Source organism: Anabas testudineus, chromosome 8 (genome assembly GCF_900324465.2).
Source record: "Anabas testudineus chromosome 8, fAnaTes1.2, whole genome shotgun sequence".
In the NCBI taxonomy this organism is placed as follows: domain Eukaryota; kingdom Metazoa; phylum Chordata; class Actinopteri; order Anabantiformes; family Anabantidae; genus Anabas; species Anabas testudineus.
Genome location: NC_046617.1, coordinates 21,152,699 through 21,176,325, shown reverse-complemented (window position 1 = coordinate 21,176,325; position 23,627 = coordinate 21,152,699). Strand labels below are relative to the sequence as shown.

The window sequence follows — 23,627 nt, the reverse complement described above, 5'->3', positions numbered from 1 at the left end:
GCTGATCAAACCAACTCACACAGATGAAAAGTGGGTCAAGCTAGAGCCTCATAACCAACTTCCCACTCTGCTTTCTGACTGGTCCACTGCCTTTGCACGTCAGTACCCTCTCTGTTTGCTGATTGGTCAGCTACTGCTACACCTCAGAAACCAATCAGGAAGCAGCAGGCAGAGACATGCGCTGTGCCCCAGTTTGCAGGTTTCTTATATAATAACTTCCAGCCTGCGTTCAGTCAGTACTGCTCTGTGCTCCACACAGCGTAATCAGCTGTTTTACCTGAGATCACAGTGGCTCAACATGAATCCATTTATGGCTCCATGTCACGTTAAAGGCTTAATTGTGTTTGTAGATGTTACTGTCGTATGCAGCTGGGACGTCCTGACAAAACTGTGATATAATAATCAATAAATTTATGACTTAAGAACTTCAACTTTAACTGTGCACAACTGACTTAATTGGATAGGTGGCAGTAAAGAAGAAGAAGGTATGATGTTAAGTAAAGGTTCCAAGCCAAACTCAAACCCTTCATGAGACGTCGTGGTTTTGTTGCACAGCTGTAACCAGCGATCAATTCGCTCTCAGTAAATGAATGTGGATAAAAGCTACAGAAACTCTGATAAGAAAAATTTAAAAAATAAACCAACTACGCCACAAAAGGACAAATGAAGCTGAGAGTCTGAGTCAGGATTCTTCAGTGTATATTTTTATATATATGTATAATGTTCTTACAACATTAAACACAGATTAAAATACATATCTCACTTTCATTAGATGCATTTCATACTCAACCCTGTTTCAAACCTTTACAGACATAATATGTTCACAGGCATATATTTATATTCATATTAACAAAAAATATAGATGTACAGTAATAATATATCTGTGGAACACAGTTCTCCAAACAGTTCAAGTATAACTGGATATTTGTATTTATGAGTATTTACAGCTTTTATACAGAACATCTGCTGCCATCTCCCGACCTTCTGCACTTCATGTCATCTCTCTTCTGGCTGGTGTCGTGCGGTTCGAGGCAGAGGGAACCTGGACTCTGACCACAGAAGTTTCCCTCTTCACAATAAAAAACAAGACAATATTCTCGTCATCCGCATAAAGACGCTGACAAATACAGCGGTGTTTTAGAGCCACGTCATTCAAAAAATTTGCAAAATTTTTCAAGAATATAATCAAACATAGAAAATTGTAAGAATAAAGTCAGATTATTTTAAATGTATTCTTGATTATGCTGCCTTTATTCTCCTGATATTCCAAGAATAAAGTTGGAATAATGTGAGAATATGTCTTCTTAAAATTGTATTATTTTTATAATGAGGTCCTTGTTGTCCTCTTCAAAAACTTTATTGTTTCTCTTTCCATATATCTTGAGTTGACAAGTTATTTGGGAGTTCTGGATTTCCTGTTCCACCTGAAACCATTTGAGCTGATATTTTTTAGAAATCCTGTCTTCTCTTTTACCCAAAGTCAACGATTCTTAAAAAGTTTTGGGTAAAATCAAACCGTGGTGCTTCTTGAAATGTCGAACTGCTCCTTTAAGTCAGCATGAGACTCTTATTTTGGCGGTGAGTTCTCTCTCTCTTTTTTTTTTTTTTGTCGTTGGTGGTGATCACATCATCAGCCCTCTGTGGTGGTGATGATGACGTAGCAGGTTGACATCATTGAGGTCATGTTTGTCGTCGCTGGCAACCACAAGAAGCACAGTGATGATGTCATCACATTACGCATCAATGCGGAAAGACAGCAACTTTTCAGAGTGCATGTTGTTGAGCGTCCGCAGGTCGGCGAGCTTCAGCAGCAGCTTGGTGAAACGCGGCGAGTCCACGTTGTGTTGGTCGCCGTCAGCGGCAACAGACGACTTATTGACCAGCGAGCGCAGAGCTCGGATCAGGTTCTCTTGCAGCTGTTCTACTGACCCCACGTTCTCGATACCGGACCGATCTGAGGGAGAAGAACATGAGGAACACTGTTAGGAAGTCACAACAAACATATATCGGCTGATATTAGCTCACTGGAAATATACGGTCTACTTTATATCAGTTACTTTTAGTAAGTGTGTATTTTGAACTATAATGTACTATACTTAAGTATTATAAAACAGGCAGAGCGAGAACACATCAGGTGATCTGGACTGAAACTGGCTAAATGGGGACTTGAGCTATTTACTCCATCAACACTTTTCCCATCATGTCTCCTCCATCCTCACCTGCAGACACCAGCACTACAGCAGTGAACAGTCCCAGTTCATCTGCATTTAGCTCCAGTGCAGCCAGTTTATGGCTGAAGTCGAACATGGCTCCCAGTAGCTCGCTCATCCCCATCGCTTGCAGCTCCACAAGGCTGTAGGTGGCGCCAGAGACGAAGGTCACCGTCTGTTCCTTCATATTGAACAACGTCGCAAAACGCACCATCAGCACCTGCAGAGAGACGGAAGAAAGCTGCGTTGAAGCCAGTTCGCTGCAGTTTCTCTGAAGGTTTAAACATCTCTGAGAAGCCACTGTACCTCAAAGGTGCCGGCCTTCAGCAAGGCTACCTGGTCGTTCTGGGACAGAGCACCGAATCCTGGGATATGTTTGGCGAACTCCACCACCTCTCTGACGGCCGGGGTGAAGGACAGGGAGAAATCCTCCCAGATCTCCTGCGGTGTCTTTAAGGGGTCGGCATGGGGCTTCATGTTCATTGGACAGGCCTGCAGAGAGAACAGAGCTCCATCAATCAGGTAACCAAAGCCCTCCCCGGTGAGTGCTCGTCCCATCACAGCTCATGAGAGAAGCTGTGATAAACTAGGAGCTGTTTTCTGTAAACCACACAGCTCATCTGTGGTCACTCTCCAACAATGTAGTCTGCACTGTGGACCAACGAGGGATCCTAGCCAATCGTGAACAAGGAGCAATGTGAGGTCTGTGTGTCTACAAGCCGCTGAGTTTCACATTTTAAGAAGCACGGAACCACGGAACAGCTGCAGTCACCTTCTGCAGGACGCATGCAGCAAGACGTACTAAGTACTGTCAATACTGTTCTCCTCTGCAGGTATCCTCTTGCTCCTTGGAGCTGTACAGTATATCTCCAGAGTCCAGTTACTGGTCCTACCAACTTGTCCAGTGTTTTTATGGCCGCCCACCCTGAGCCTGGTTCTGCTGAGGTTTCTTCCTCTAAAGGGAGTTTTTCCTCTCCACTGTCTCCTGGTGCTGCTCAGTGGGGTTGTTACAGTTCTATTTGTAAGGTCTTAAACCTTAAACACTGTAAAGTGCCATGAGATGACTTCTGTTTTGGTGCTTTATAAATAAAACTGAATTTAATTGAATAAAACATTAAGTCTTGCATCAAAGTCCTGCGTATGGTAACGTGCTGTATTTATGTTTTATCAGCTAAATGTAGTAAAAATATCCAAACTCTCTGTTCCTCTGTGACTGACAGGTTCTAGTTTGGTGCAGTGGTTCCAATCACAGCACAGGGGAACCTCGAAAGTATCACCAGATAAATGTGAGGGGCTGTTACACGGTGAAGTACTTCTACTTTCGATACTCATTCACATTTCCTTATGCGCATTGTGGAACACAGTACTTGTAATACTTGTATAGTACTTGTAACAGAGTATTATTGTACCTGCTGTTTTTTTCAGTATCTCTTGATGAAAACACTGAAACTGACCAACGTACCATTAGTGACTGATTACTGATTAATTGACAGCTGAGTAATAGTAACAAAGGGTCGACTCTTACCAGCACGATCCCCGTGCGGTTCTTTGCTGGACAGTTCTGGCCCGGGGTCACATGATCACTGAGCCCGTCTCCTCCGCTCAGATTGCTGTTGTGCAGGATCCTCCTCCTGTTGCCATTGTGACGAGGTGTGATGTTGCTGCTGTTGTCTGGTACGAAGCGTCCTGTCTCCAGATTGTTGTTATGGTGATAGATGGTGTTGAAGCCATTGGCATGGTAACCACTGGGGCAACGGTTGGGTCCCCAGAGCTCCGCCTCCCCACCGCTGTGGTGGGTGTGGTTGTTTTGCCGAGGTGATGCGTGGGGATTGGTTAGCTTGTCATGAGCGTACACAAAAGTCTCGCGATGAGCGTGAGCAACAGCGGTGATGGTGGAGTCCACCCCGGGGCTGGGAGGAGGGGAGGAGGAAAGGGAGGGGGAGGGGCTCTGGCAGAAAGGAGGAGGCGGAAGTGGTGGGGGTGAGGAAGACGACGCTGGAGCAGGAGGGGAGGGGGAGGAAGGGAGGAGTGGTACGGCTGAGGGCTGGGGTTGTGGGGCAATGGTCAACCCTGGGCACGGAGAAGAGGACGAAGAAGAAGAAGATGATGATGATAATGAAGAGCAGGAGGAAGAGATGCTGGCAAGCTGGAAGTCGTTCTGCAGCTGGTTGTTGACCATGTTGTTCATGGCGCTCTGCATCTCCGCCAACATCCTCTGTTTCTCACGCTTTGGGATCCGACCGAAACGAACCGCTGTGGACGGAAGAGGAGGAAGACGATGAGGAAGAGGTGTCAAAGACATTATCACAGATCACACATCCAAAACATTCATCACAAGACAAATACATGGAAGCTGGCCAGTTCTGTGAAGCAGTTCTGCCTGAGCTCTGCTGTCTCTACAAGAAGCTCCTGAAATGTTCACTGACCAGAGGAAAACTACTGCAAACGGAGACAGTTCTGTAATGAGAGCCTCGTCTCTCCTTCTTCTGCTGACAGGTTTTCAGGTACATGCACTTTAGTGATCTCGGCAGACACTGATATATTTCTGTATATTATCACATTGACAGGCGTGTACAGATGAGACAGGTGAGTGCTGACCGTCTCGGCTCATGCCCACAGACAGGCACTTCTTGAAGCGACACTGCTGGCAGCGGTTCCTGTTGATCCTCATGATGGTGCAGCCCTCGTTCTTCAGACACTTCTTGTACTGGATGTTCTGCTGGATGCTGCGGCGGAAGAAACCCTGTGGGAGGAGACATGGCAAAAGACGGAAGGTCTCTTTAGAATGATATTAAGATCGGCAAAATTAAAAAAACATGGCTAGACATTTGGTTGGATAGGAGGGTGTATTTGTGAGATCTCACCTTGCAGCCTTCACAGGCGTGAACTCCGTAGTGGAAACCTGAGGCTGTGTCACCGCAAACCTTACACAGCAGCACCATCCCATTCAGCTCTGAAACACAGTGACTTGGTGTCAGTGCAGCTACAAACACTAAGCTCATGCCTCATATTCATGTAGAGGTCACGATTCAGTGATTCAACAGGGGTTTGAATTAAATACCACAGATATGTTCCTCTTTTAATTGCATAAAAACTGGTCTGGAGGTGCGGTCGGGTTCTTACTGGTCAGACTGGCCACAGACTTGCTGGGCGACGCCCTCAGAGATCCTCCATCATCTCTACCTCGTGGTGAACCTCCTGCAGAGGAGGAGGCCGAGGAGGAACCATCTTCTCCTGCAAAGCCAGAACTGGAGCTGCTGCTGCTGCTGCTGCTGCTGCTGCTGCTGCTGCTGCTGCTGCTGCTGCTGCTGCTGCTGAGGAAGGACGCAGGTAGAGACGAGGAGGTGAAGCTGGGCTGAGAGTTGGAGTTCTCACTGTACATGGATACTGGACTGGTCCGGGTCGGAGAGCCACCACCTGAACCCACATAGGAGATAACACCTCCTGCAGAGAAGAGGAGAGGAGAGGAGAGGAGGTCAGCGATAGATCAGTGGGTGACGCAGTGCAGAGTTGGAGCTGGGAGGGTTAAAGTAAGAATAATAATAATACTGAGGATTAAAACCATTAAATCAACTTAATAAACAGGTTCATGTGTCTTAGGGTTAGTCAGCACTGCTGCTTGGTTGTATTTGATGCCTAATGTTGCTGCCGTCTTCAGTAAAACCTGAACCTAAGACAGCAGCGGGAGAACTATGATCATACTTTCTGCCAACTGTATCTGGTGCAAGTTGGATCTTGATCCAGTTGAACATAAAAATAAATAATAAAAAATCACAGATCACACATAGTAAACTTGATATACACTGTAAATGAGGAATGATTACTGCAAGAAAAAACCTGTTCACACGTTCACCAGGACACGACTGTTTCAACTTGTCTAGCAGACGGTGACAAACTCCTGGAATAAGATGGAAAATGATACTGGGGGTGTCGGTGTCTTGTCAAAGACACCTCAACATGTAGGCAGGAGGAACCAGGACTCGACCCAGCAACCCTGGGGTTTACAGACGACCGCTCTACCACCTAGCTGACTGCCGCCTCTGTGGGTTTAACAGTTTTCATGCTGCTGCAGCTCTTCACTCCCCCACGTGTCAGAGCTGCACGTGACGCCTGATTTTTGGCTGTATGACTGTGGGGTGATGAACTCGCTGCAGCTTCGCTTCACACACACAGAAACATGAGCAGAGGTATAAACAGGGAAAACATGGTAAACTGACACATGATGGTTCAGATGGTCCGAGCATCACGTGCACTTCAGGATCTTTTAATCATCGCTCCTGTCGTTCTGATGTCTTATTCATGAGCTTAATCTAGGTAACACATCAGCATGAATCCAGCTGCCTCTCTGACGTACGTACGCTCTCAGCTCCAGGGCCACACACAGATCTTTAAAAATGTGTCACAAATATCAACGAACACAGCCCCGACAGTATCCTGCCAGACGTCCGGAGAATCTGTCTGAGCTGAAACTGTTCCGTGGACGTTGCTCGGCTCTGATCCACAGCTACAGGAACAACTTGTTGAGGCTCCAGTAATTTTATATTATTTTATATTCATTTATATTCAATGCAGAGAAACGCTGAATGTGACACCAACGTCACGTCACGTGTGTGCACAAACACCGGTTTCTGCTGTTTTTAGATCATTACGAAGATGAAACAGCTGCTGTTCTTTTTCTGATGAACTAATTCTACTGTTAAGACAAATGATCAGCATTAGAAGACACACTTGTACTGAAAGAACAGAGTCGGCATCTCTCTGTTTGACCTTTTGAGGGTTAAACAGTGTGACCATGTGACTACAGCTGTTTGTGAACAAATAAAACCAGCTGATTTCTGAGCAGAGGACCAGAATTGGCCCATATCATCGTCTGAAATCTTCTTATCAACTCAGTTTATGAGGTTTTATGATGTTGTGAGGTTTTTATTAACAGACTTTACTGAGCTCGTTGTCAGACTGAGAATGAGGACAGAGGATGTAAACACAGAGAGCCGTCCTGAGTCCGATCCATTAGTGCCGTTACATAACAGCGTCTAACACATAAGACCCAGAGAGGCCTCGTGCCAGCTGTCTAACTGGGTCACCATGACACAAACGAGGAGAACACACTTCGCGTCTTTCATCCAAACTGTGTGTTTGGGTTTACATTTACATTTAGTCATTCAGCAGACGCTTTTATCCAAAGCGACTTACAAGTGAGGAACAAGGCAAGCAAACAAAATCTAAGTCAAGAAGAAACAACATCAAAAAAGTATTTCTGTTTCAAGAGATGTGAGAGATGTGATATAACCATGGTTATATCGTGGTTTGAGTACACACAGTACTACGATCGTACTGAAATATCACTGCAGTACTAGTACAGCGAGTACAGCTGCACAGTAAACATCAGAAGAGTCTTTTTTAAACTTGTCTCTTTAGTAAAAAGTTCAACCGGTTTGTTTCACCCCCCCCTCCCTGATGCGACTCGGTGGGAGGCTCGTGTGTCCTCAGTAGTCACGCCCCTGAGCCACGTGCCTCCTCCACACAGCCGGCTCCACAACGAGACCGGCCCGAGACCGGCCCGCCTACACCCACACACCTCCCCCTCCCTCCGCCTCCGCTCTCACGTTCCTACCATTCATTACCAGCACACACACACACACACACACACACACACACACACACACACACAGAACAACCATGTGATGAAAAATAACCACACAGAGGAACATTTGTTGTGAGTGTGTTATGTATTTAACAAACCACACACACAACCTAAGACTCAGCTGTTTGTAGACTCTGTACGTAAACAGCGTGCGGAGCTGTCCATGGTGTTTCCTGGAGAAGGGGGTCGGGGTGGGGGGGGTGCAGGACTGACATGTGACAAACTGAATGTTCCTGTTAGTTCGTTCATTTAAAACATGCTGATAAACCTGTTCAACTAATCAGACTCAGTGTTTTAGTGAGTTCAGTCACCATCCATATGGATGTGGGACACTGCAGGACCAGGACCAGCACCAGGACCAGCACCAGGACCAGGACCAGCACCAGGACCAGCACCAGGACCAGGACCAGCACCAGGACCAGCACCAGGACCAGCTCTGTCTTTGTACAGAACCCCCACTGCAGACCATCTGAACCTGTCCCCAGCCTCCTGGCTTATACTGATTAACCAGTATAAACCTCAAACAGGCGTCCAAACGTGAAGCAGTGAAGGAATGTGTGAACATTAAAACCACACTCCCAGCATGCATTTCAAACTGACAGCCAATCACAGAGCTTCACATTCTGTTCCTGTCTGTGGTTGTGGGTCAGTCCAGGAAGTTTCAGGGACCAGGAGCGTTTTTAATTTCCCTGCTCCTCTAACTGGATTGATCTCTGAACCGCCGCTGAGGCTCATGGGTACTGTAGTATTTAGAGCCCTGTGACTGTGTGTTGAAAACTTTTAAAGCTTCACTTTGACAAGGAAACGTCAACGAATCCAAAAACCACCTGTGGAGCCAGCAGAGGAAGCACGGGGGGGGGGGGGGGGGGGGGGGGGGGGGGGGGGGGGACCAGAAGATACAAGGCCAACATGTCGACCAGAGGAAAATAAAAGAAGCCGATTGGTTTCTGACCCAGGACGGGTGAGGGAGGGGTGAGGAAACATCCCATCACGGCTGCACATGGCAAAACAGGCACCGAGAGGAGGAAGAGATCCGATTTAAAGAGGTGACGGAAAAAACATCATCAACGATCACAGTGATTCATCAAAACCACCAACGACCAGTAATCAACGTGAGACACGTGTCTCTGTTCTTCACAAACCCAGTTTTTACTGTTTGATTTCTGTCACACAGCTGATGAGAACATGTCTGAACCACACGTTCAATCCTACGATCTCACCTGGTCCATGTACACACAGGTGTAGTACTACGTGTACTACATGTTTTTATATTTACCACTGTACAGTACTACAGTAGAAGTAGAGGACCAGAAATTAGAATAGAGACGGGGAGGAGACGGGGAGGAGAGGGGGAGGAGACAGGGAGGAGACGGGGAGGAGAGGGGGAGGAGAGGGGGAGGAGAGGGGGAGGAGACAGGGAGGAGACAGGGAGGAGAGGGGGAGGAGACAGGGAGGAGAGGGGAAGGAGACAGGGAGGAGACGGGGAGGAGACAGGGAGGAGACGGGGAGGAGACAGGGAGGAGACGGGGAGGAGAGGGGGAGGAGACAGGGAGGAGACGGGGAGGAGAGGGGGAGGAGAGGGGGAGGAGACGGGGAGGAGAGGGGGAGGATTATGCAATGAGCTCACTCTGAGCAGCAGCCAATCAGGGCCGCGGAGCTCAGTGAAAACAAAGCGCACATGGCCCAGTTCGCGGGTCCATGTGAACCGGTAAAAGCAGCTGTAGTGGAGGGAGGGAACGCGCGCGCGCACACACACACGTCCCGGTTGTTCCACCTGACACCGAACGACGCTGTCATCATGACCCAGTTCCCGAAACACAGGCGGAATCACGGTGACTGTCCCCGTGCTGATCGGCCTCAGACTCAGACATGTGCCGAAACCAGAAGCCAGAACCGAAACCCACCGAACCACCGGGAGAATCAGAACTAACACATGAACACGCACTAACAGAGCGGAGAACCGGGATCCGGTGAGGACCGGGTCCGTTTAATGTGGTTTTAGACTAGAATTGACGGATTGTTCCGTGTGAGAGTGGGTCAGAACTGAACACAACGTTTAGGTACCGGTACCGCCAGAGTCCAATAACCCAGACATTCAACTGCTGCAGGTAGAAACGAAGCCAGAATCAGAATCAGAGTTAGAATCAGAATCAGAGTTAGAATCAGAGTTAGAATCAGAGTCAGAATCAGAATCAGAATCAGAGTTAGAATCAGAATCAGAATCAGAATCAGACTCAGAGTTAGAATCAGAATCAGAGTTAGAATCAGAATCAGAGTTAGAATCAGAATCAGAGTTAGAATCAGAATCAGAATCAGAGTTAGAATCAGAATCAGACTCAGAGTTAGAATCAGAATCAGAATCAGAGTTAGAATCAGAATCAGACTCAGAGTTAGAATCAGAATCAGAATCAGAGTTAGAATCAGAATCAGACTCAGAGTTAGAATCAGAATCAGAATCAGAGTTAGAATCAGAATCAGAATCAGAGTTAGAATCAGAATCAGAATCAGAGTTAGAATCAGAATCAGAATCAGAGTTAGAATCAGAATCAGAATCAGAGTTAGAATCAGAGTTAGAATCAGAATCAGAGTTAGAATCAGAGTTAGAATCAGAATCAGAATCAGAGTTAGAATCAGAATCAGAATCAGAGTTAGAATCAGAATCAGAATCAGAGTTAGAATCAGAATCAGAATCAGAGTTAGAATCAGAATCAGAATCAGAGTTAGAATCAGAGTTAGAATCAGAATCAGAGTTAGAATCAGAATCAGAATTAACCCCCCCCACCCCCCCATCCAGCACTAACACTAACACACTCTCCCGAACCGACCCAACAGGGTCAGGTAGAGGACAGGTGTGCGGGGGCGTGTTGTTTACCTGTGTTGTTGTTTGTGTCTGTGGCGGGTGTCGTCATCCTGAGACCCCGCAGATTCACGCACCAGTTGCTGCGGTAAAGTTCCGGATAGTCTCCGCGCGCGGACTCTACTCCATCACTCTACTGTTCTACTGACGTCCGTGAGCAGCGCGAGGAGCCGCTCATCTGCTGCACGCGCGGCTCCCTCTCGGTATTTTCTTTCAAACGGGGCGCGCGCCCTGCGGGTTGGTGACGACGATGTGAACGTGCGGGGGCCGCGGTTCCCGCACGCGGCAGAAAACGGGACCATGTGACCGCGGGGAGAGCCTCGTGCCCCAGTGACACAGTTTCCCGCCCCTCCTCTCTGTAGTACACAGGCACGTGGAGCTGCCACTGCTCTCTGACTGAGAGGGGGATTGTGGGAAGTGTAGTTCTAACCGAGACCGGAAGTTATGTGAGTTTAATTGATAAAAACGGTGTAATCTGCGATCCAGAAACAGGTTTAATCATAAACACCTGAGACCTGCAGCATCTGGTTATGGAAATGATCGAACTCACTGAAGCTTCAGTTTGTTTGGTGCTTTAGAAATAAAGCATCAAGTCATCAAGTCATTTCAGGGACTTTGTACAGATGGTGTTGTACAGTAACTAAGAACATTTCATTTCCACTACTTCACCCCTTTTTACAGGCAAATATTGTACTAACTGCACAATACTGCAACTGTTCCTTTTGGAATCTGATAAATACATTTGAATTTAGTCCAATAATCAGACTTTATTAATCCCTTAAAACAGTCAAATTCATTTTTATTAAAATTGTAGGTTTCCAGTTCGAACCTTCTCACTGTTAGGTACTAACTGGAATTTTGGACGTGGAAAAGTTCATTTGGAATGTGACAATTATCAAGGTCCAAGGTTCTTGAAAAACTGAAGTAAATTTAGAAGAGAGATCACAGAAACGGTTTCCTGTCTGACTTTCCTTCTCACCAGACCATCACACTAACAGAAGTCATCTCAAGGCACTTTACACCATTTGAGGTTTAAGACCTTACAGAATATAACTATATACAGTTATAGTTTACAGTTATATAGGCCATCTGCCTCGACCGGTTGGGGTGAGTGAAAATAGGAGAGAGAAAAGAACAGCAGGCAACAAACAACAACAGCAGGCAGTAAAACCACTGGACAGGTTGGTAGAACCAGTAACTGGACTCCGAGGAGGAGGATACCTGCAGAGGAGAACAGAGAGAGGGAGATAGAGAGGAGGAAACACAACTACAGGAGAGAGAAGACACAAAGTTAACAGGAAGAAGAACACGGCTTCTTTCCAGTCTGACAACAGACGACACGAGGCCACAGTTTATTTCTGTGTCCTGTTGGAGATGAGCGGCAGCTCTAAGTCTTTCATAAATATAATGACAGATACAGGTCGGGGTGATAAGACCTCACAGTCACGGGTCACAGACAAAATGCTGAAGTCGTGTCACTGGAGAAACTGGATGAGTTACTTTTGACACTGGAGGCAGGCGAACACTCAGAGTCACAGCTGAGAGTAACCATGGCATTAAATGTCATGTTCATTATGAGAGTGACTGCTTTCCATTATGTCACTAATAATAATAATAATAATAAGTCTGTTTTGGTGTCTCACTTGCACTTTGACTGTTTTTAATAGTAAAAAATCAGTGATGACAAACAACTAAATCCCCATTAGCCCTCCCTGCTCCACTGCTGCTGTTCAAACACATGGACAAAACTGACACTGACACACAGCAGGTAAACGGATCTAACAGCTCAACAGACAAGCCGGCTCCATAGTTAACAGGAGCTGGGTAATTAAAGTGGTTCAGGAGACACCACGGACATCTAGTGGCCAGAGAGGGGATGGCAGGAGGAGCATCTGTCTCCATGTTTCCTGGGTTAGACATAAATGTAATGACACTGAGTAGATGTTTGAGGGACAGCGTCTTTATGAAAACAGACTACAAACAGTTACTACAGACGACAAACGTTGGCATGAAGCAAACATTCTCCATCATAACCCTCCCCAGGATTTAAGGCAACAAGACAGAGATGAGTGAGCAACAGAAGGAACACTCAGGAAGTGAGTGAGGAGTGTCCAGAGGACTATAATGACAGAGCAGTGTGGCTGCAAGTGAGTCAACACAACCAAGGGAAACCAAGTCTCTCAGGTACAGTAAGTTCTCACTCAGGTCAGACAACTGAAGGGGAAAACATGAAGACCTGATCCAGGTGAGCAAACAACAAGTCCAGGACCAAAGAACGTAATAGACGAGTAGATCTGAAGAGTGAGAGTCTTTATGAACAAGCACAAAGAGAAGCTGCGATACAAACTGTGAACGTGAATGAGTGGAAACAGGTGTGGCAGAGTGGTTATCCACCAAACAGGTGTGTGTGTGTGTGTGTGTGTGTGTGTGTGTGTGTGTGTGTGTGTGTGTGTGTGTGTGTGTGTGTGTGTGTGCGCTTCTTCACCTCAGACAACAGACGAGACATTGCCCTCTGTGCAGCACCTGATTGGTTCCTGATTTTTTATACCTTGACATCCTCTAGTGGTTGTAGTGATTATAACACAGCAAAGGAAGATGTCAACGTCTGCTGCCATAGCAACATGTCTCCCATCAGGGAGCCTTCTCACCTGCCTCAGGTCCTGACATCAGCAGATGTGTCCTGAGGCTGTGACTTAGAACACATGTGAACCTGAGCTTTTACAATTATTACCACAAAAATAGAAACGTTGTGTCTTTGGGTTTATATTATATTTTTATTTACATGAAATAATATATAATAATATGTATTATTAAATGTTTTTAATCAAACTTGCCGTGAAACTGTTTTTTGCTGCACTCTGCTGGTCACAGCTCAAAATACATTTGTAAAGGAGCAGCTGTCAGATTCACAGCTCCATCAGCGATAACAAGTTGTCCTGGTCCAGGTCATTATCCTGCCACCACCATGTCCCACAGATGAGACCAGGTTCTTATGCTGGAATGGAGAGTTTGTGTCTCATTCAAGACAGAAAGTTCTACCTTGGTCTCCTGAGTCCACAGAACTTTCTTCCAGCAGCTTCTGGATTCTCTATGTGTCCCTTTACAAAGTGTAGACGGGCAGTAATGTTCTGTTTGGAGAGTAGTGACTTCCTGCAGCTCTGACATGACACCACTGTTGTTCAAAGACTGTTACACTCCTGCTCTTCTCCATCTCCATCTGTGCACGACATGTGGACTCTAAACTCTTCAGAGGTTCTGCTGTGGCCATGTCAAGCCTGGTGAGTCTCACTTGTTTGATTGTGTTTCCTTTTTCTAGTTTTAGGAAGTGCACAAAACTCCACAATCACATTTCAGGTCTGAAATGGAGACAAATCAAAAGGATTCATAAACGCTCAAGCTCCACTGTATCTGCGGCTACTGCAGTAAAGTGTTTTTTTATTGCAGTTGTCACCATATCAATGCATACATACAAATAAACTCTATGGCAAATAATCAGATTGTAGACTTTTACTGTGGCAGTAAACACTAGTGAATCATAATGAAGAGATTATGGAGGCAAAGTGCGCCAACACATTTTTTACAGTGTGATAAATTGGAGCGATTGTGACTTTGTGATTCTTTGTGATTTGTGGCTTGAACTTCGAATGCTTTGGACAAATCTGCCCAAAATACTGAAAGTCCAGGATGTAGGAGACAGAGGTGATTCCTCAGATTAAAAAAATAGATTTGTGAACAAAACCTACAGTGTTTCTAAAACCAGCATTTAACAGTGTCTACTCACGGCATCATCTGCAAATCCAGGACCTGATAGCTCCATGTTAGCATTGTGTCCGAACAGTCTCTGCCTCCTCTACTGTCGCTGAACAATAGGGTTCACATTAAACTGCCAGTCTTAGGCAGGTGTTTCTAATGTTTAATATTTATAATATGTTTTATATATATATATATATTATAATATTTACAGGTGTTGTCCTGGGTAAGAGCTCAACTCACTCTTTGTATTCAAAATGGAGCCAAGAGTCATTTGACACAAACAGAAAGGGGAGTTCTCTGGGATGCAGTGGATTTAGTTTTTTAATTTGTCAATGTCAAAAAATCTTCATACACATGTCCAGATATAATGTGTCTTCTTCTTCCAGTGCAGGATAACATCACTGTATATTAGGTGCTCTTCATGTTTGGGAGAAAGTTGAGCAAAGTTCAGACAGTGTGTGAGAAGAGGTAGGGGATGGACTTTCACTTCACATGTGGGACCGAGCCAACAGTTACAGTGGGAGCAGCGTAGGACCGTTAAATTACAGTAGGAGACGAGAAGACCAGAGACAATCAGCATGTCGTTTGATCCGGATCAGGTTTGTTCTTATATTCACCTGTTTGAGTTAAGATGGACTAATGATGATTTCAGTGAAACACCAGGACACATCTGGACTGTTGAACCTCTCTTCATTTAAAATGACCCGTAGAAGTTCTCTGACTACATTTCTTCCCTTTTTCTCAAATGGCTTCAGTTTGTTTCCTCCAACACGACGACGACCATTCTGTGTGATTGTGTTTTTAAAGATGGAGTTACCTTCTCGACCGGAGCTGTTTGATTTCCGCGGAGTCTCAATGACTCACTTCTTCACAGACAACTGGGAGAACGTGCAGAACTTTAAAGCCCGGCCAGATGATGTACTGATTGCAACGTACCCCAAAGCAGGTCGGTCCACAGACGTCAGCAGGATGGATTTTCTAGAACATGAACAGATGGATCATGTCAAACTCTTGTCGTTCTTTTAGGAACCACGTGGGTCTCCTACATCCTTGACCTGCTGTATTTCGGTCAGACGTCTCCAGAGCGTCAGACTTCAGTCCCAATCTATGAAAGAGTGCCTTTTTTGGAACTCATTGTCCCAAAGTTTGTTCCAGGTTGAACAGATCATGAAACATATATTATATTTGACAAACAGCATCACAAACTACATTTTAACACCACATTTAGTCCTCAGGATACCATGTGGCGGTTTTCCAGCTGCCATTGTATCTAGCAATTCACATATCTGTCATTTGTTTCATTCATAAGGAATTATATTTACTGTGGTATGAAAAACGAAGCGCTCTGTGAAATCAGGGTTTTAATGTGTCTTCACACAGGATTAGACCAGGTGGAGAGGCTCCCTACGTCTCCTCGACTCATTAAGACTCATTTTCCAGTTCAGTTTGTGCCAAAGTCCTTTTGGGAACAAAACTGCAAGGTAAAGTAGTCTATGTGTTATCAGGGCAATGTCAGTGAGAGGCTTACTGATGTAGTATGATTTATTTACCCCACTCAGTGAATTACAGCTTCAATAAATATACAGTTCCCTTTAAAAGCACTGGAACTTTTGTTGTTAACTGAAGACGTTTAGGTTTAAGATCAAAGTTCAGAGTTTCAGCTTTTATTTGATTTCATTATTTGAAGTGCACTTTGATTAGACCCAAACTGTAAAAACGGTAAAAGTAGTTCTAAAGTCAATAAAACTAAATATTTCAAATCCTTTGTTTGCATTAAGCAGATGAGTGGATCATTGTCTCAGCCCAGGTAGTTTTGCTGCATTTGTCTTTAAATTATCAGACTAAAAGTTTGTGTCCACCTCTGAATCCATCCTGTTGCTGCCATCATGATTTCAATAACCAAAAAAGATCAGTCAGTCTGTTCCAGAAGCAGCCCTGCAGCCCAGACCATGACCCTATCTCCACCATGCTTCACTGATGAGTGCGTGGACCACGAGCAGATCTTTTCCTCCTCCACAGGTTCATCTTGTCCTTGTCTGTCCATTAAACCTTGTCCCAGAACTTTTGTGACTCGTCTCTGTAGTTAACTCCAACCTGCTTTCTGATTCTTTCTGCTGAAGAGGAGTTTGTATCTAGTGTTTCTTCTCTGTATTTCTGCTCATGAAGTCTTGTTTGAATGGTGGATGGTGAAACCTTCCCCCTGCTCACCAGCTGTTGTTGTTTTTGGTCTGTGTCTGATGCTCAGTACACCAGCCGTTTCTTTTTTTTCCAGGATAACATTTTGTGGCCAATCTTTGAGCAGTGCCCCTGAATGTTTTTCCCTCTTTCTTTTTTTTGTACAGTTTTATTCTTTTTAACAACAAATGTAATCTTCACAGGTAAATCCCATCAGAAGACATTGAGAGCTATGTACTGTTAACAACCAATCTCACAGGACATACCTGGATAAACACCTGTCAGTCACATGTTCTATAACTTTAACTCACCTAAAATTTAGTTTAGAGTATCGAGGTGTAAATAGCATCAAATTGAAGCTGATACTTTCTTTTGATTTGACTCCTTCCTGTGTAGATAATCTATGTGGCCCGCAATGCCAAAGACAACATGGTGTCTTATTTCCACTTTGACTCCATGGCCATGATTGAACCAGATCCAGGAGACTGGAACAACTACTTTCAGAGATTCATGCAGGGAAAGGGTAGGTATGAAGAACTCACACAGAGACGTTTCACTGGAGCAGAGCTCCACCGTTTCCTCCACATTACTGACATTGTTTTGTTCCGGGGCTTCAGTGGTGACTGGGTCCTGGTATGACCACGTGAACGGCTGGTGGAAGAAGAAACAGACTTCCCCAAATGTCCATTACATGTTCTATGAAGATCTGGTTGAGGTAGCTGTATTGCAGTCTCTTTTCCTGGTTGGGTTACTTTTCTGAAGCTGTCCTCCAGCTGGTGATAATGCAGTGATGGTATCTGACCGCTGTGTTTCCAGGACACTGGACGAGAAATAGACAAACTGTGCAGTTTTCTGGGTTTGTCTCCTTCAGAGGACGAAAGGAAACGAATCACAGGTGGAGTGCAGTTTGATAAGATGAAGAAGAACAACATGACCAACTATTCAACACACGCAAGGATGGATTTCAAAACGGGTTCCTTCATGAGAAAAGGTAGAACAAGCAATAACATCTAGAAAAAAAGAAAATGACTTGACTGACTGATGTGTGTGGCTCTGTAGGCCGTGTTGGTGACTGGAAAAACCATTTTACTGTGGCTCAGAATGAAGAGTTTGATGAAGACTACAAGAAGAAGATGAAGGACCCCACTCTTCAGCTTCGCACTGATCTTTGAAGATGGGACAACGACTGGAAACGAGGCATCGCTGTGAGAGAATCCAGCTGAATGTTTGTTTTACTGCTGATCTACATTAAGAAAGATTACGTTAAGAAGCGTGACAAAAATCGGAAGGGAAATATTGAATTCCCACCATAAATTCACAGGAATCTTTTTTGTCTACATTACAAAATTAGAGAACACGTGTTTCAGTTACGCCTTCATCTATGTGCATATTTCGTCAATGTAAAACCAATCTGTCTTTTTGAGATTTAGAAGAGATCTCCTTCATCTTCCCAGTAGTTCCCATCAATTTCGGTGGCTTTTTTTGACCAGACTCTATGAACTCAGTCTTATCCTCTCAGAGCTTCTTTTTCATGGGTCCAGTGTTCACTCTCCGTTGTCTGACTCATGAGGTCGAACGGTTACCCACCAATCGTGGGCTCAGATGTTACATCCGCAGCTGCTCCTGTGTCCATGTGTCCTAAAACTCTTTATGGGTCAGACTCTGCAGCTCTGCTGTCATCGGTGTGTGACTGGGTGAATGAGATTAGACGAACTTAATGAAATGAGAAGTAATGCACTGGGGGTGGCTTCTGTCCCATTTCTCCAGCGAGTTTAACTAGAAACATTTCAGATAAAACAGAAACTAAAACGAGGCTGAAATGAGAATAGTTTCTTTGTCTCTTGAGCTACAGAAGAGCAGTAACACTTTCCTCCACCTCCTTTATTCTGTTCCCTATAGTTGTATTAATGCTTTTCTTTGTTGCACTGTTAAATTGAGCTTTTTTGAATTATGTCTTGTTCACTTTACATCATTTCCAGCCAAACTACGCAACATCTCCACTGAGCTCTTGTTAGTTCTTGGTATAAATATTTCTGTTTCAACAATAATAACAATAATTCGATGTGGGAAACTGTAGGTTCTGAGTTAGTATGTTTACCATGTACTGTATTCCCTTATCTGTTCGTCTGGCTCTTAATTAATATGTAACTAGAAAATGTATGTCGGTGCTTGGACGTGAAGCTGCAGACAGTGAGACCCAGTTGTGTGACCTGAATGAGAACCAACCTTTGGACCTTCTTATACAGGACGACTGTGCTAAACATCCGACACAAACAGATATTTTCCATCTCAAGTTTACAAGATTAATGACACATAAACTAAAACTTCTATCTGTAGAATCAGGAGCAACTGGACATGATGATATGCAAACGATATGGAATCTGCTGAACAGCGGGAAACTTAAAGAATAAGGTCAAAAGTTGAACAACAACATTTACAGTACGAGCAGTGGATCGTTTCACTTACAGTGTCCACTGTGTTTGGGTTTATTCCTGATTACTTAATACTGAGGAACACTTGGCTAAAACTACACAGTGTATTGTGTATAGTGTAGTAACATCCAGCCTGTGGTGTAATCATGGAGGTTCATGAAGTCTAAAACATGTCCTGTTGCTCCTTGGTCCAACAGTCAACAATAATTGAGTTGACAATGACTATAATTAACAATAAAATGCACTGAAATCCACTGTAACAATGAACTCTGAGCTCTATTGTCTATTAATATCTCTGTTATATTATAAGATAAGATAAGATAAGATATTCTTTATTGATCCCACATTGGGGAAATTCAATTGCTACAGCAGGTCAGTGCAAAAAGAACAACAGCAATGTGCAAAAAGAATGAGAGGGTGTGCAAAAATACAAAAGTAATAAACATTTTACGAGAGCAAAAATACAAAAGTAATAAACATTTAACTATGTTTATCACTATCGCTTCATCTGAACCACTTTTTAACCAGATATAAAGTGAAATAAATCTAATCAACACTGACTGAAGAAACGTTTGTAGGAGGTTTAAAAGTTGATTACGTAACACTGATTAAAAAGAGATTTACTTTAAAAAGCAGGAATTTAATGTGACTGTAATTCACAACAGTAACAAAAGAAAAGAAATGAGCCCGACTAAGTGATACAGAAAACCCTGAACCCACCTACTCCCAATAAGATTAGCCCAATTCTTTCTTTTCTTTTTTATGGAGAAAGGTTTTTCAATCTTTTTTTATTTCTTATATATCTTGCACATACTAACTATTGATTTATTTTCACTGTACATTGAAAACATCTGGATTTATGAGATAAAATCATTTCCATTTTTATTCGATGCCATTTTCACCTTGATGCATTAAGTAACTGTTGTATGACCAAATGATTAAAATGAAAAGTATTGTTATCCTCATGAACCAGTGGATTTCTGCACAGCCGACCTGGCCCAGACAGGTTCACTTCAGACCCAAATCAGTGAACAGGCCAAAACCAGATGACAGATAAAACTGAACCATCACTCCTACAGAAGCCCGATGGGGACAAAAAAGTGAATCTGTTCAGTCACCTTATCCATTTGATGAATTCTACTTATTTTCACCATAACAATTCAAGATCCAGTCATGACTGTTAGTGTGGCTCTGTGTATTTCTGGAAATGTAACTCTGGATTCCAATCATACAGTTCATACGTACACCTTCAATAAACTGCCGCCTGTGGTCTTGTTTCAAGCCTTTACTGGATTATAGAGCAAAAAGTTCAAGTCAGTAGTACAACAGAAAAAACGAGGGTTGCACTGGTCCATGAAACGTCTCTACGGACAAATTCTGCTTTTGTTTAGGTAAATTGAGTATTTTAATGTGACGATGTCCAGTTCTTCTTATTTAGTATTAAATTATTGTTGGTGTCAATAGGACAGAGCAGCTGCCCGGTGCATCTGACCCTGATGCAGCTGGTTTCATAGAATCTGACCCGGAATCTGCAGATTTGTTAAGGACTGAGTATTTGTACTGCGTATTAAAGAAATAAGTGTCACAGTGAAGATGCTGAGCTGCATCAGTGGCACAGTTAAAATACTGTAACACAACAAAACTATTTCAAATGATTTAGGTCGAGTCTAAAGACACAACAAAGATTCGAGTAAAAAAGAAGTTTAATTTGAGTCAAGGACTGAGACCCAGTCGAGTAAAAGATCCATGAAGGGGGCAGCTGTGGATCAGTCCGTACAGTGGGATGACCACTAATCATAGGGTTATGGTTTGTTCTCTGGCGACTCCTGTGTACTTTTGAAAGTACTTCATCTCTTTACACAGAGCAGCTTCTCTGTCACTGCACATTAAAGGAGCCTGTTTGATGAACCAGTCTCTGCAGGTTCTTTCTAACTTCACCAAAGTGCTCGGCTGCTTAAATGTATTTATTGGACATTCTTAGTAATTCAGTGAGCGTATGTAACCATACGATCTTCTCAGTCGGTCTTCACAAGTCCTCTTTGTTTGAGCCATGAACAACTTTTAGGAACCACATCCCACTGACAGAACTCTGAAATAACTGTTCCCTCTCAGTAGGACACAGACTAGAGAAATAAGAGAACATGAGCCGCACAGAGCTGCCTGCCTTCGTCTTTTCTTTAATTAGGTTCCTTCATTTAGTTAACTTAAAAATCAGATCATGTTTCAGGTCAGAAATCAAAGCAATTCTAAAGGATCTATAAACTTTCAAACTCCATGTGTCAGTGACAGTGGTTTTTATGGCAGTAGTTCCATCATCATACAACACACGACTGAGGACATGCATGCAAACAAAACACATCTGATGCAAATAATCAGATTCTGGACTTTGTGCTGTAGCTGTACAAGAAGTAGGCCAACTGTCGAGCATGTAAGAGACTCAGCTGATGGACCTCCACTGTTCAAAACACATGAGATGAACTGAACTGGTTTGGTTCATGGCTCTGCATGTGTGGGAGAAGGTTGGGCAGAGTTCAGACAGTGTGTGAGAAGAGGTAGGGGATGGACTTTCACTTCACATGTGGGACCGAGCCAACAGTTACAGTGGGAGCAGCGCAGGACCGTTAAATTACAGTAGGACACGAGAAGAACGTACACACAGGACAGACCAGAGACAATCAGCACATCGTTTGATCCAGATCAGGTTTGTTCTTATATTCACCTGTTGAGTTAAGATGGACTAATGATGATTTCAGTGAAACACCATGAGTTCTGCTCTGTGGAGCTTGGAGCTGATGTCACTGGCTGATGTTTTCTGATTCTTATTTTCATGGGCTGACTCATCTCGTGTGTTGTTTAGTAAACCAGTGGTTTATTTCTTTTTTTAGAAATGCATTGCCTAAACCTGACATTTATGCGGTGCCTCTGATTGTTTTCCATCTTCTCTCTGATTACAAATGGCGGCAATACTCCCATAGACAGGCTTTATGTATGTAATGATCCCACAGGACAAACCCGTCAGTTTACTTCTAATCCCAATAGTTTCTCTCACCTAAAATTTGGTCATTTTGATATAAGAGGTTTGAGTGTATCGAGGTGTAAATAGCATCAAATTGAAGCTGATACTTTCTTTTGATTTGACTCCTTCCTGTGTAGATAATCTATGTGGCCCGCAATGCCAAAGACAACATGGTGTCTTATTTCCACTTTGACTCCATGGCCATGATTGAACCAGATCCAGGAGACTGGAACAACTACTTTCAGAGATTCATGCAGGGAAAGGGTAGGTATGAAGAACTCACACAGAGACGTTTCACTGGAGCAGAGCTCCACCGTTTCCTCCACATTACTGACATTGTTTTGTTCCGGGGCTTCAGTGGTGACTGGGTCCTGGTATGACCACGTGAACGGCTGGTGGAAGAAGAAACAGACTTCCCCAAATGTCCATTACATGTTCTATGAAGATCTGGTTGAGGTAGCTGTATTGCAGTCTCTTTTCCTGGTTGGGTTACTTTTCTGAAGCTGTCTTCCAGCTGGTGATAATGCAGTGATGGTATCTGACCGCTGTGTTTCCAGGACACTGGACGAGAAATAGACAAACTGTGCAGTTTTCTGGGTTTGTCTCCTTCAGAGGACGAAAGGAAACGAATCGCAGGTGGAGTGCAGTTTGATAAGATGAAGAAGAACAACATGACCAACTATTCAACACACGCAAGGATGGATTTCAAAACGGGTTCCTTCATGAGAAAAGGTAGAACAAGCAATAACATCTAGAAAAAAAGAAAATGACTTGACTGACTGATGTGTGTGGCTCTGTAGGCCGTGTTGGTGACTGGAAAAACCATTTTACTGTGGCTCAGAATGAAGAGTTTGATGAAGACTACAAGAAGAAGATGAAGGACCCCACTCTTCAGCTTCGCACTGATCTTTGAAGATGGGACAACGACTGGAAACGAGGCATCGCTGTAAGAGAATCCAGCTGAATGTTTGTTTTACTGCTGATCTACATGTTAAAAGGACTCCTGGATGTAGACTCATTTGTATGAAATGAATTAGTATGTGAGCAGTGGGTGAAATATGTGGTAAATGAATGGTGCTCTAAATACTGTAAGTTGAGGAGGAACACAGAAAATGAGAGGGATAGAGAACAAACAGACGCTGCAGCAGCTAAAAACAGATCTCCAATGTAAGATGGATTTTCATGTACAATGTAAATACTGAGAGGTGAGCACAACATAGAAACTGCAGTGAAACTGACCCTTTATAACTTCCTCAACACAGCACATTTTATTTTATTTTATTTTTTGTATAGCACCAAATCACAACAGAAGTCATCTGAAGGTATTTTACAGTGTTTAAAGTTTAAGATCTCACAAATGTATCTGTATACAGAATGATATAGAAAACCAACACCCCCACTGAGCAGCACCAGGAGACAGTGAAGAGGAAAAACTCCCTTTCTTCTCCACTGTTGTGACGACTCACTTTGTTACGGCAAAAATTAGGTCACCAACATAATGGCGAGACGTGGGTGTGGTTTTCAAAGTTAGACTTTCTCA

At 43.8% G+C, this 23,627-nt stretch overlaps 2 protein-coding genes across 2 annotated transcripts; one reads left to right on the top strand and one right to left on the bottom strand.

Annotated features, from left to right (window-relative positions):
• Positions 1-1,570: 1,570 nt before the first annotated feature.
• On the bottom strand, positions 1,571-11,003 carry nr1d1 (nuclear receptor subfamily 1, group d, member 1). Its single transcript, XM_026348641.1, has 8 exons — positions 10,727-11,003; positions 5,334-5,654; positions 5,075-5,163; positions 4,809-4,953; positions 3,736-4,463; positions 2,517-2,702; positions 2,220-2,430; positions 1,571-1,954 (listed from the first exon to the last, which is right to left on the bottom strand). The coding sequence occupies exons 1-8, from the start codon at positions 10,761-10,763 to the stop codon at positions 1,734-1,736; spliced, it is 1,938 nt and encodes a 645-aa protein (XP_026204426.1). The 5' UTR covers positions 10,764-11,003; the 3' UTR covers positions 1,571-1,733.
• A 3,733-nt stretch (positions 11,004-14,736) lies between these two features.
• On the top strand, positions 14,737-19,250 carry LOC113154935 (cytosolic sulfotransferase 3-like). Its single transcript, XM_026349382.1, has 8 exons — positions 14,737-15,063; positions 15,272-15,410; positions 15,491-15,619; positions 15,845-15,945; positions 17,036-17,162; positions 17,257-17,354; positions 17,456-17,630; positions 17,699-19,250. Exons 1-8 carry the CDS (start codon positions 15,043-15,045, stop codon positions 17,809-17,811), a joined length of 903 nt encoding a protein of 300 aa, XP_026205167.1. The 5' UTR covers positions 14,737-15,042; the 3' UTR covers positions 17,812-19,250.
• Positions 19,251-23,627: the final 4,377 nt, after the last annotated feature.

Bases quoted from the DNA above. Each gene is read 5' to 3' on its own strand.
- LOC113154935 (XM_026349382.1), top strand. From the start codon at position 15,043: ATGTCGTTTGATCCGGATCAG. The intron at 17,163-17,256 runs GTAGGTATGAAG...CCGGGGCTTCAG, and splicing joins GAGATTCATGCAGGGAAAGG to TGGTGACTGGGTCCTGGTAT. The intron at 17,631-17,698 runs GTAGAACAAGCA...GTGGCTCTGTAG, and splicing joins GGGTTCCTTCATGAGAAAAG to GCCGTGTTGGTGACTGGAAA.
- nr1d1 (XM_026348641.1), bottom strand. From the start codon at position 10,763: ATGACGACACCCGCCACAGACACAAACAACAACACAG. The intron at 5,164-5,333 runs GTAAGAACCCGA...ACTGTGTTTCAG, and splicing joins GTCTGTGGCCAGTCTGACCA to AGCTGAATGGGATGGTGCTG. The intron at 4,464-4,808 runs GTCAGCACTCAC...TTCCGTCCACAG, and splicing joins TGTGGGCATGAGCCGAGACG to CGGTTCGTTTCGGTCGGATC.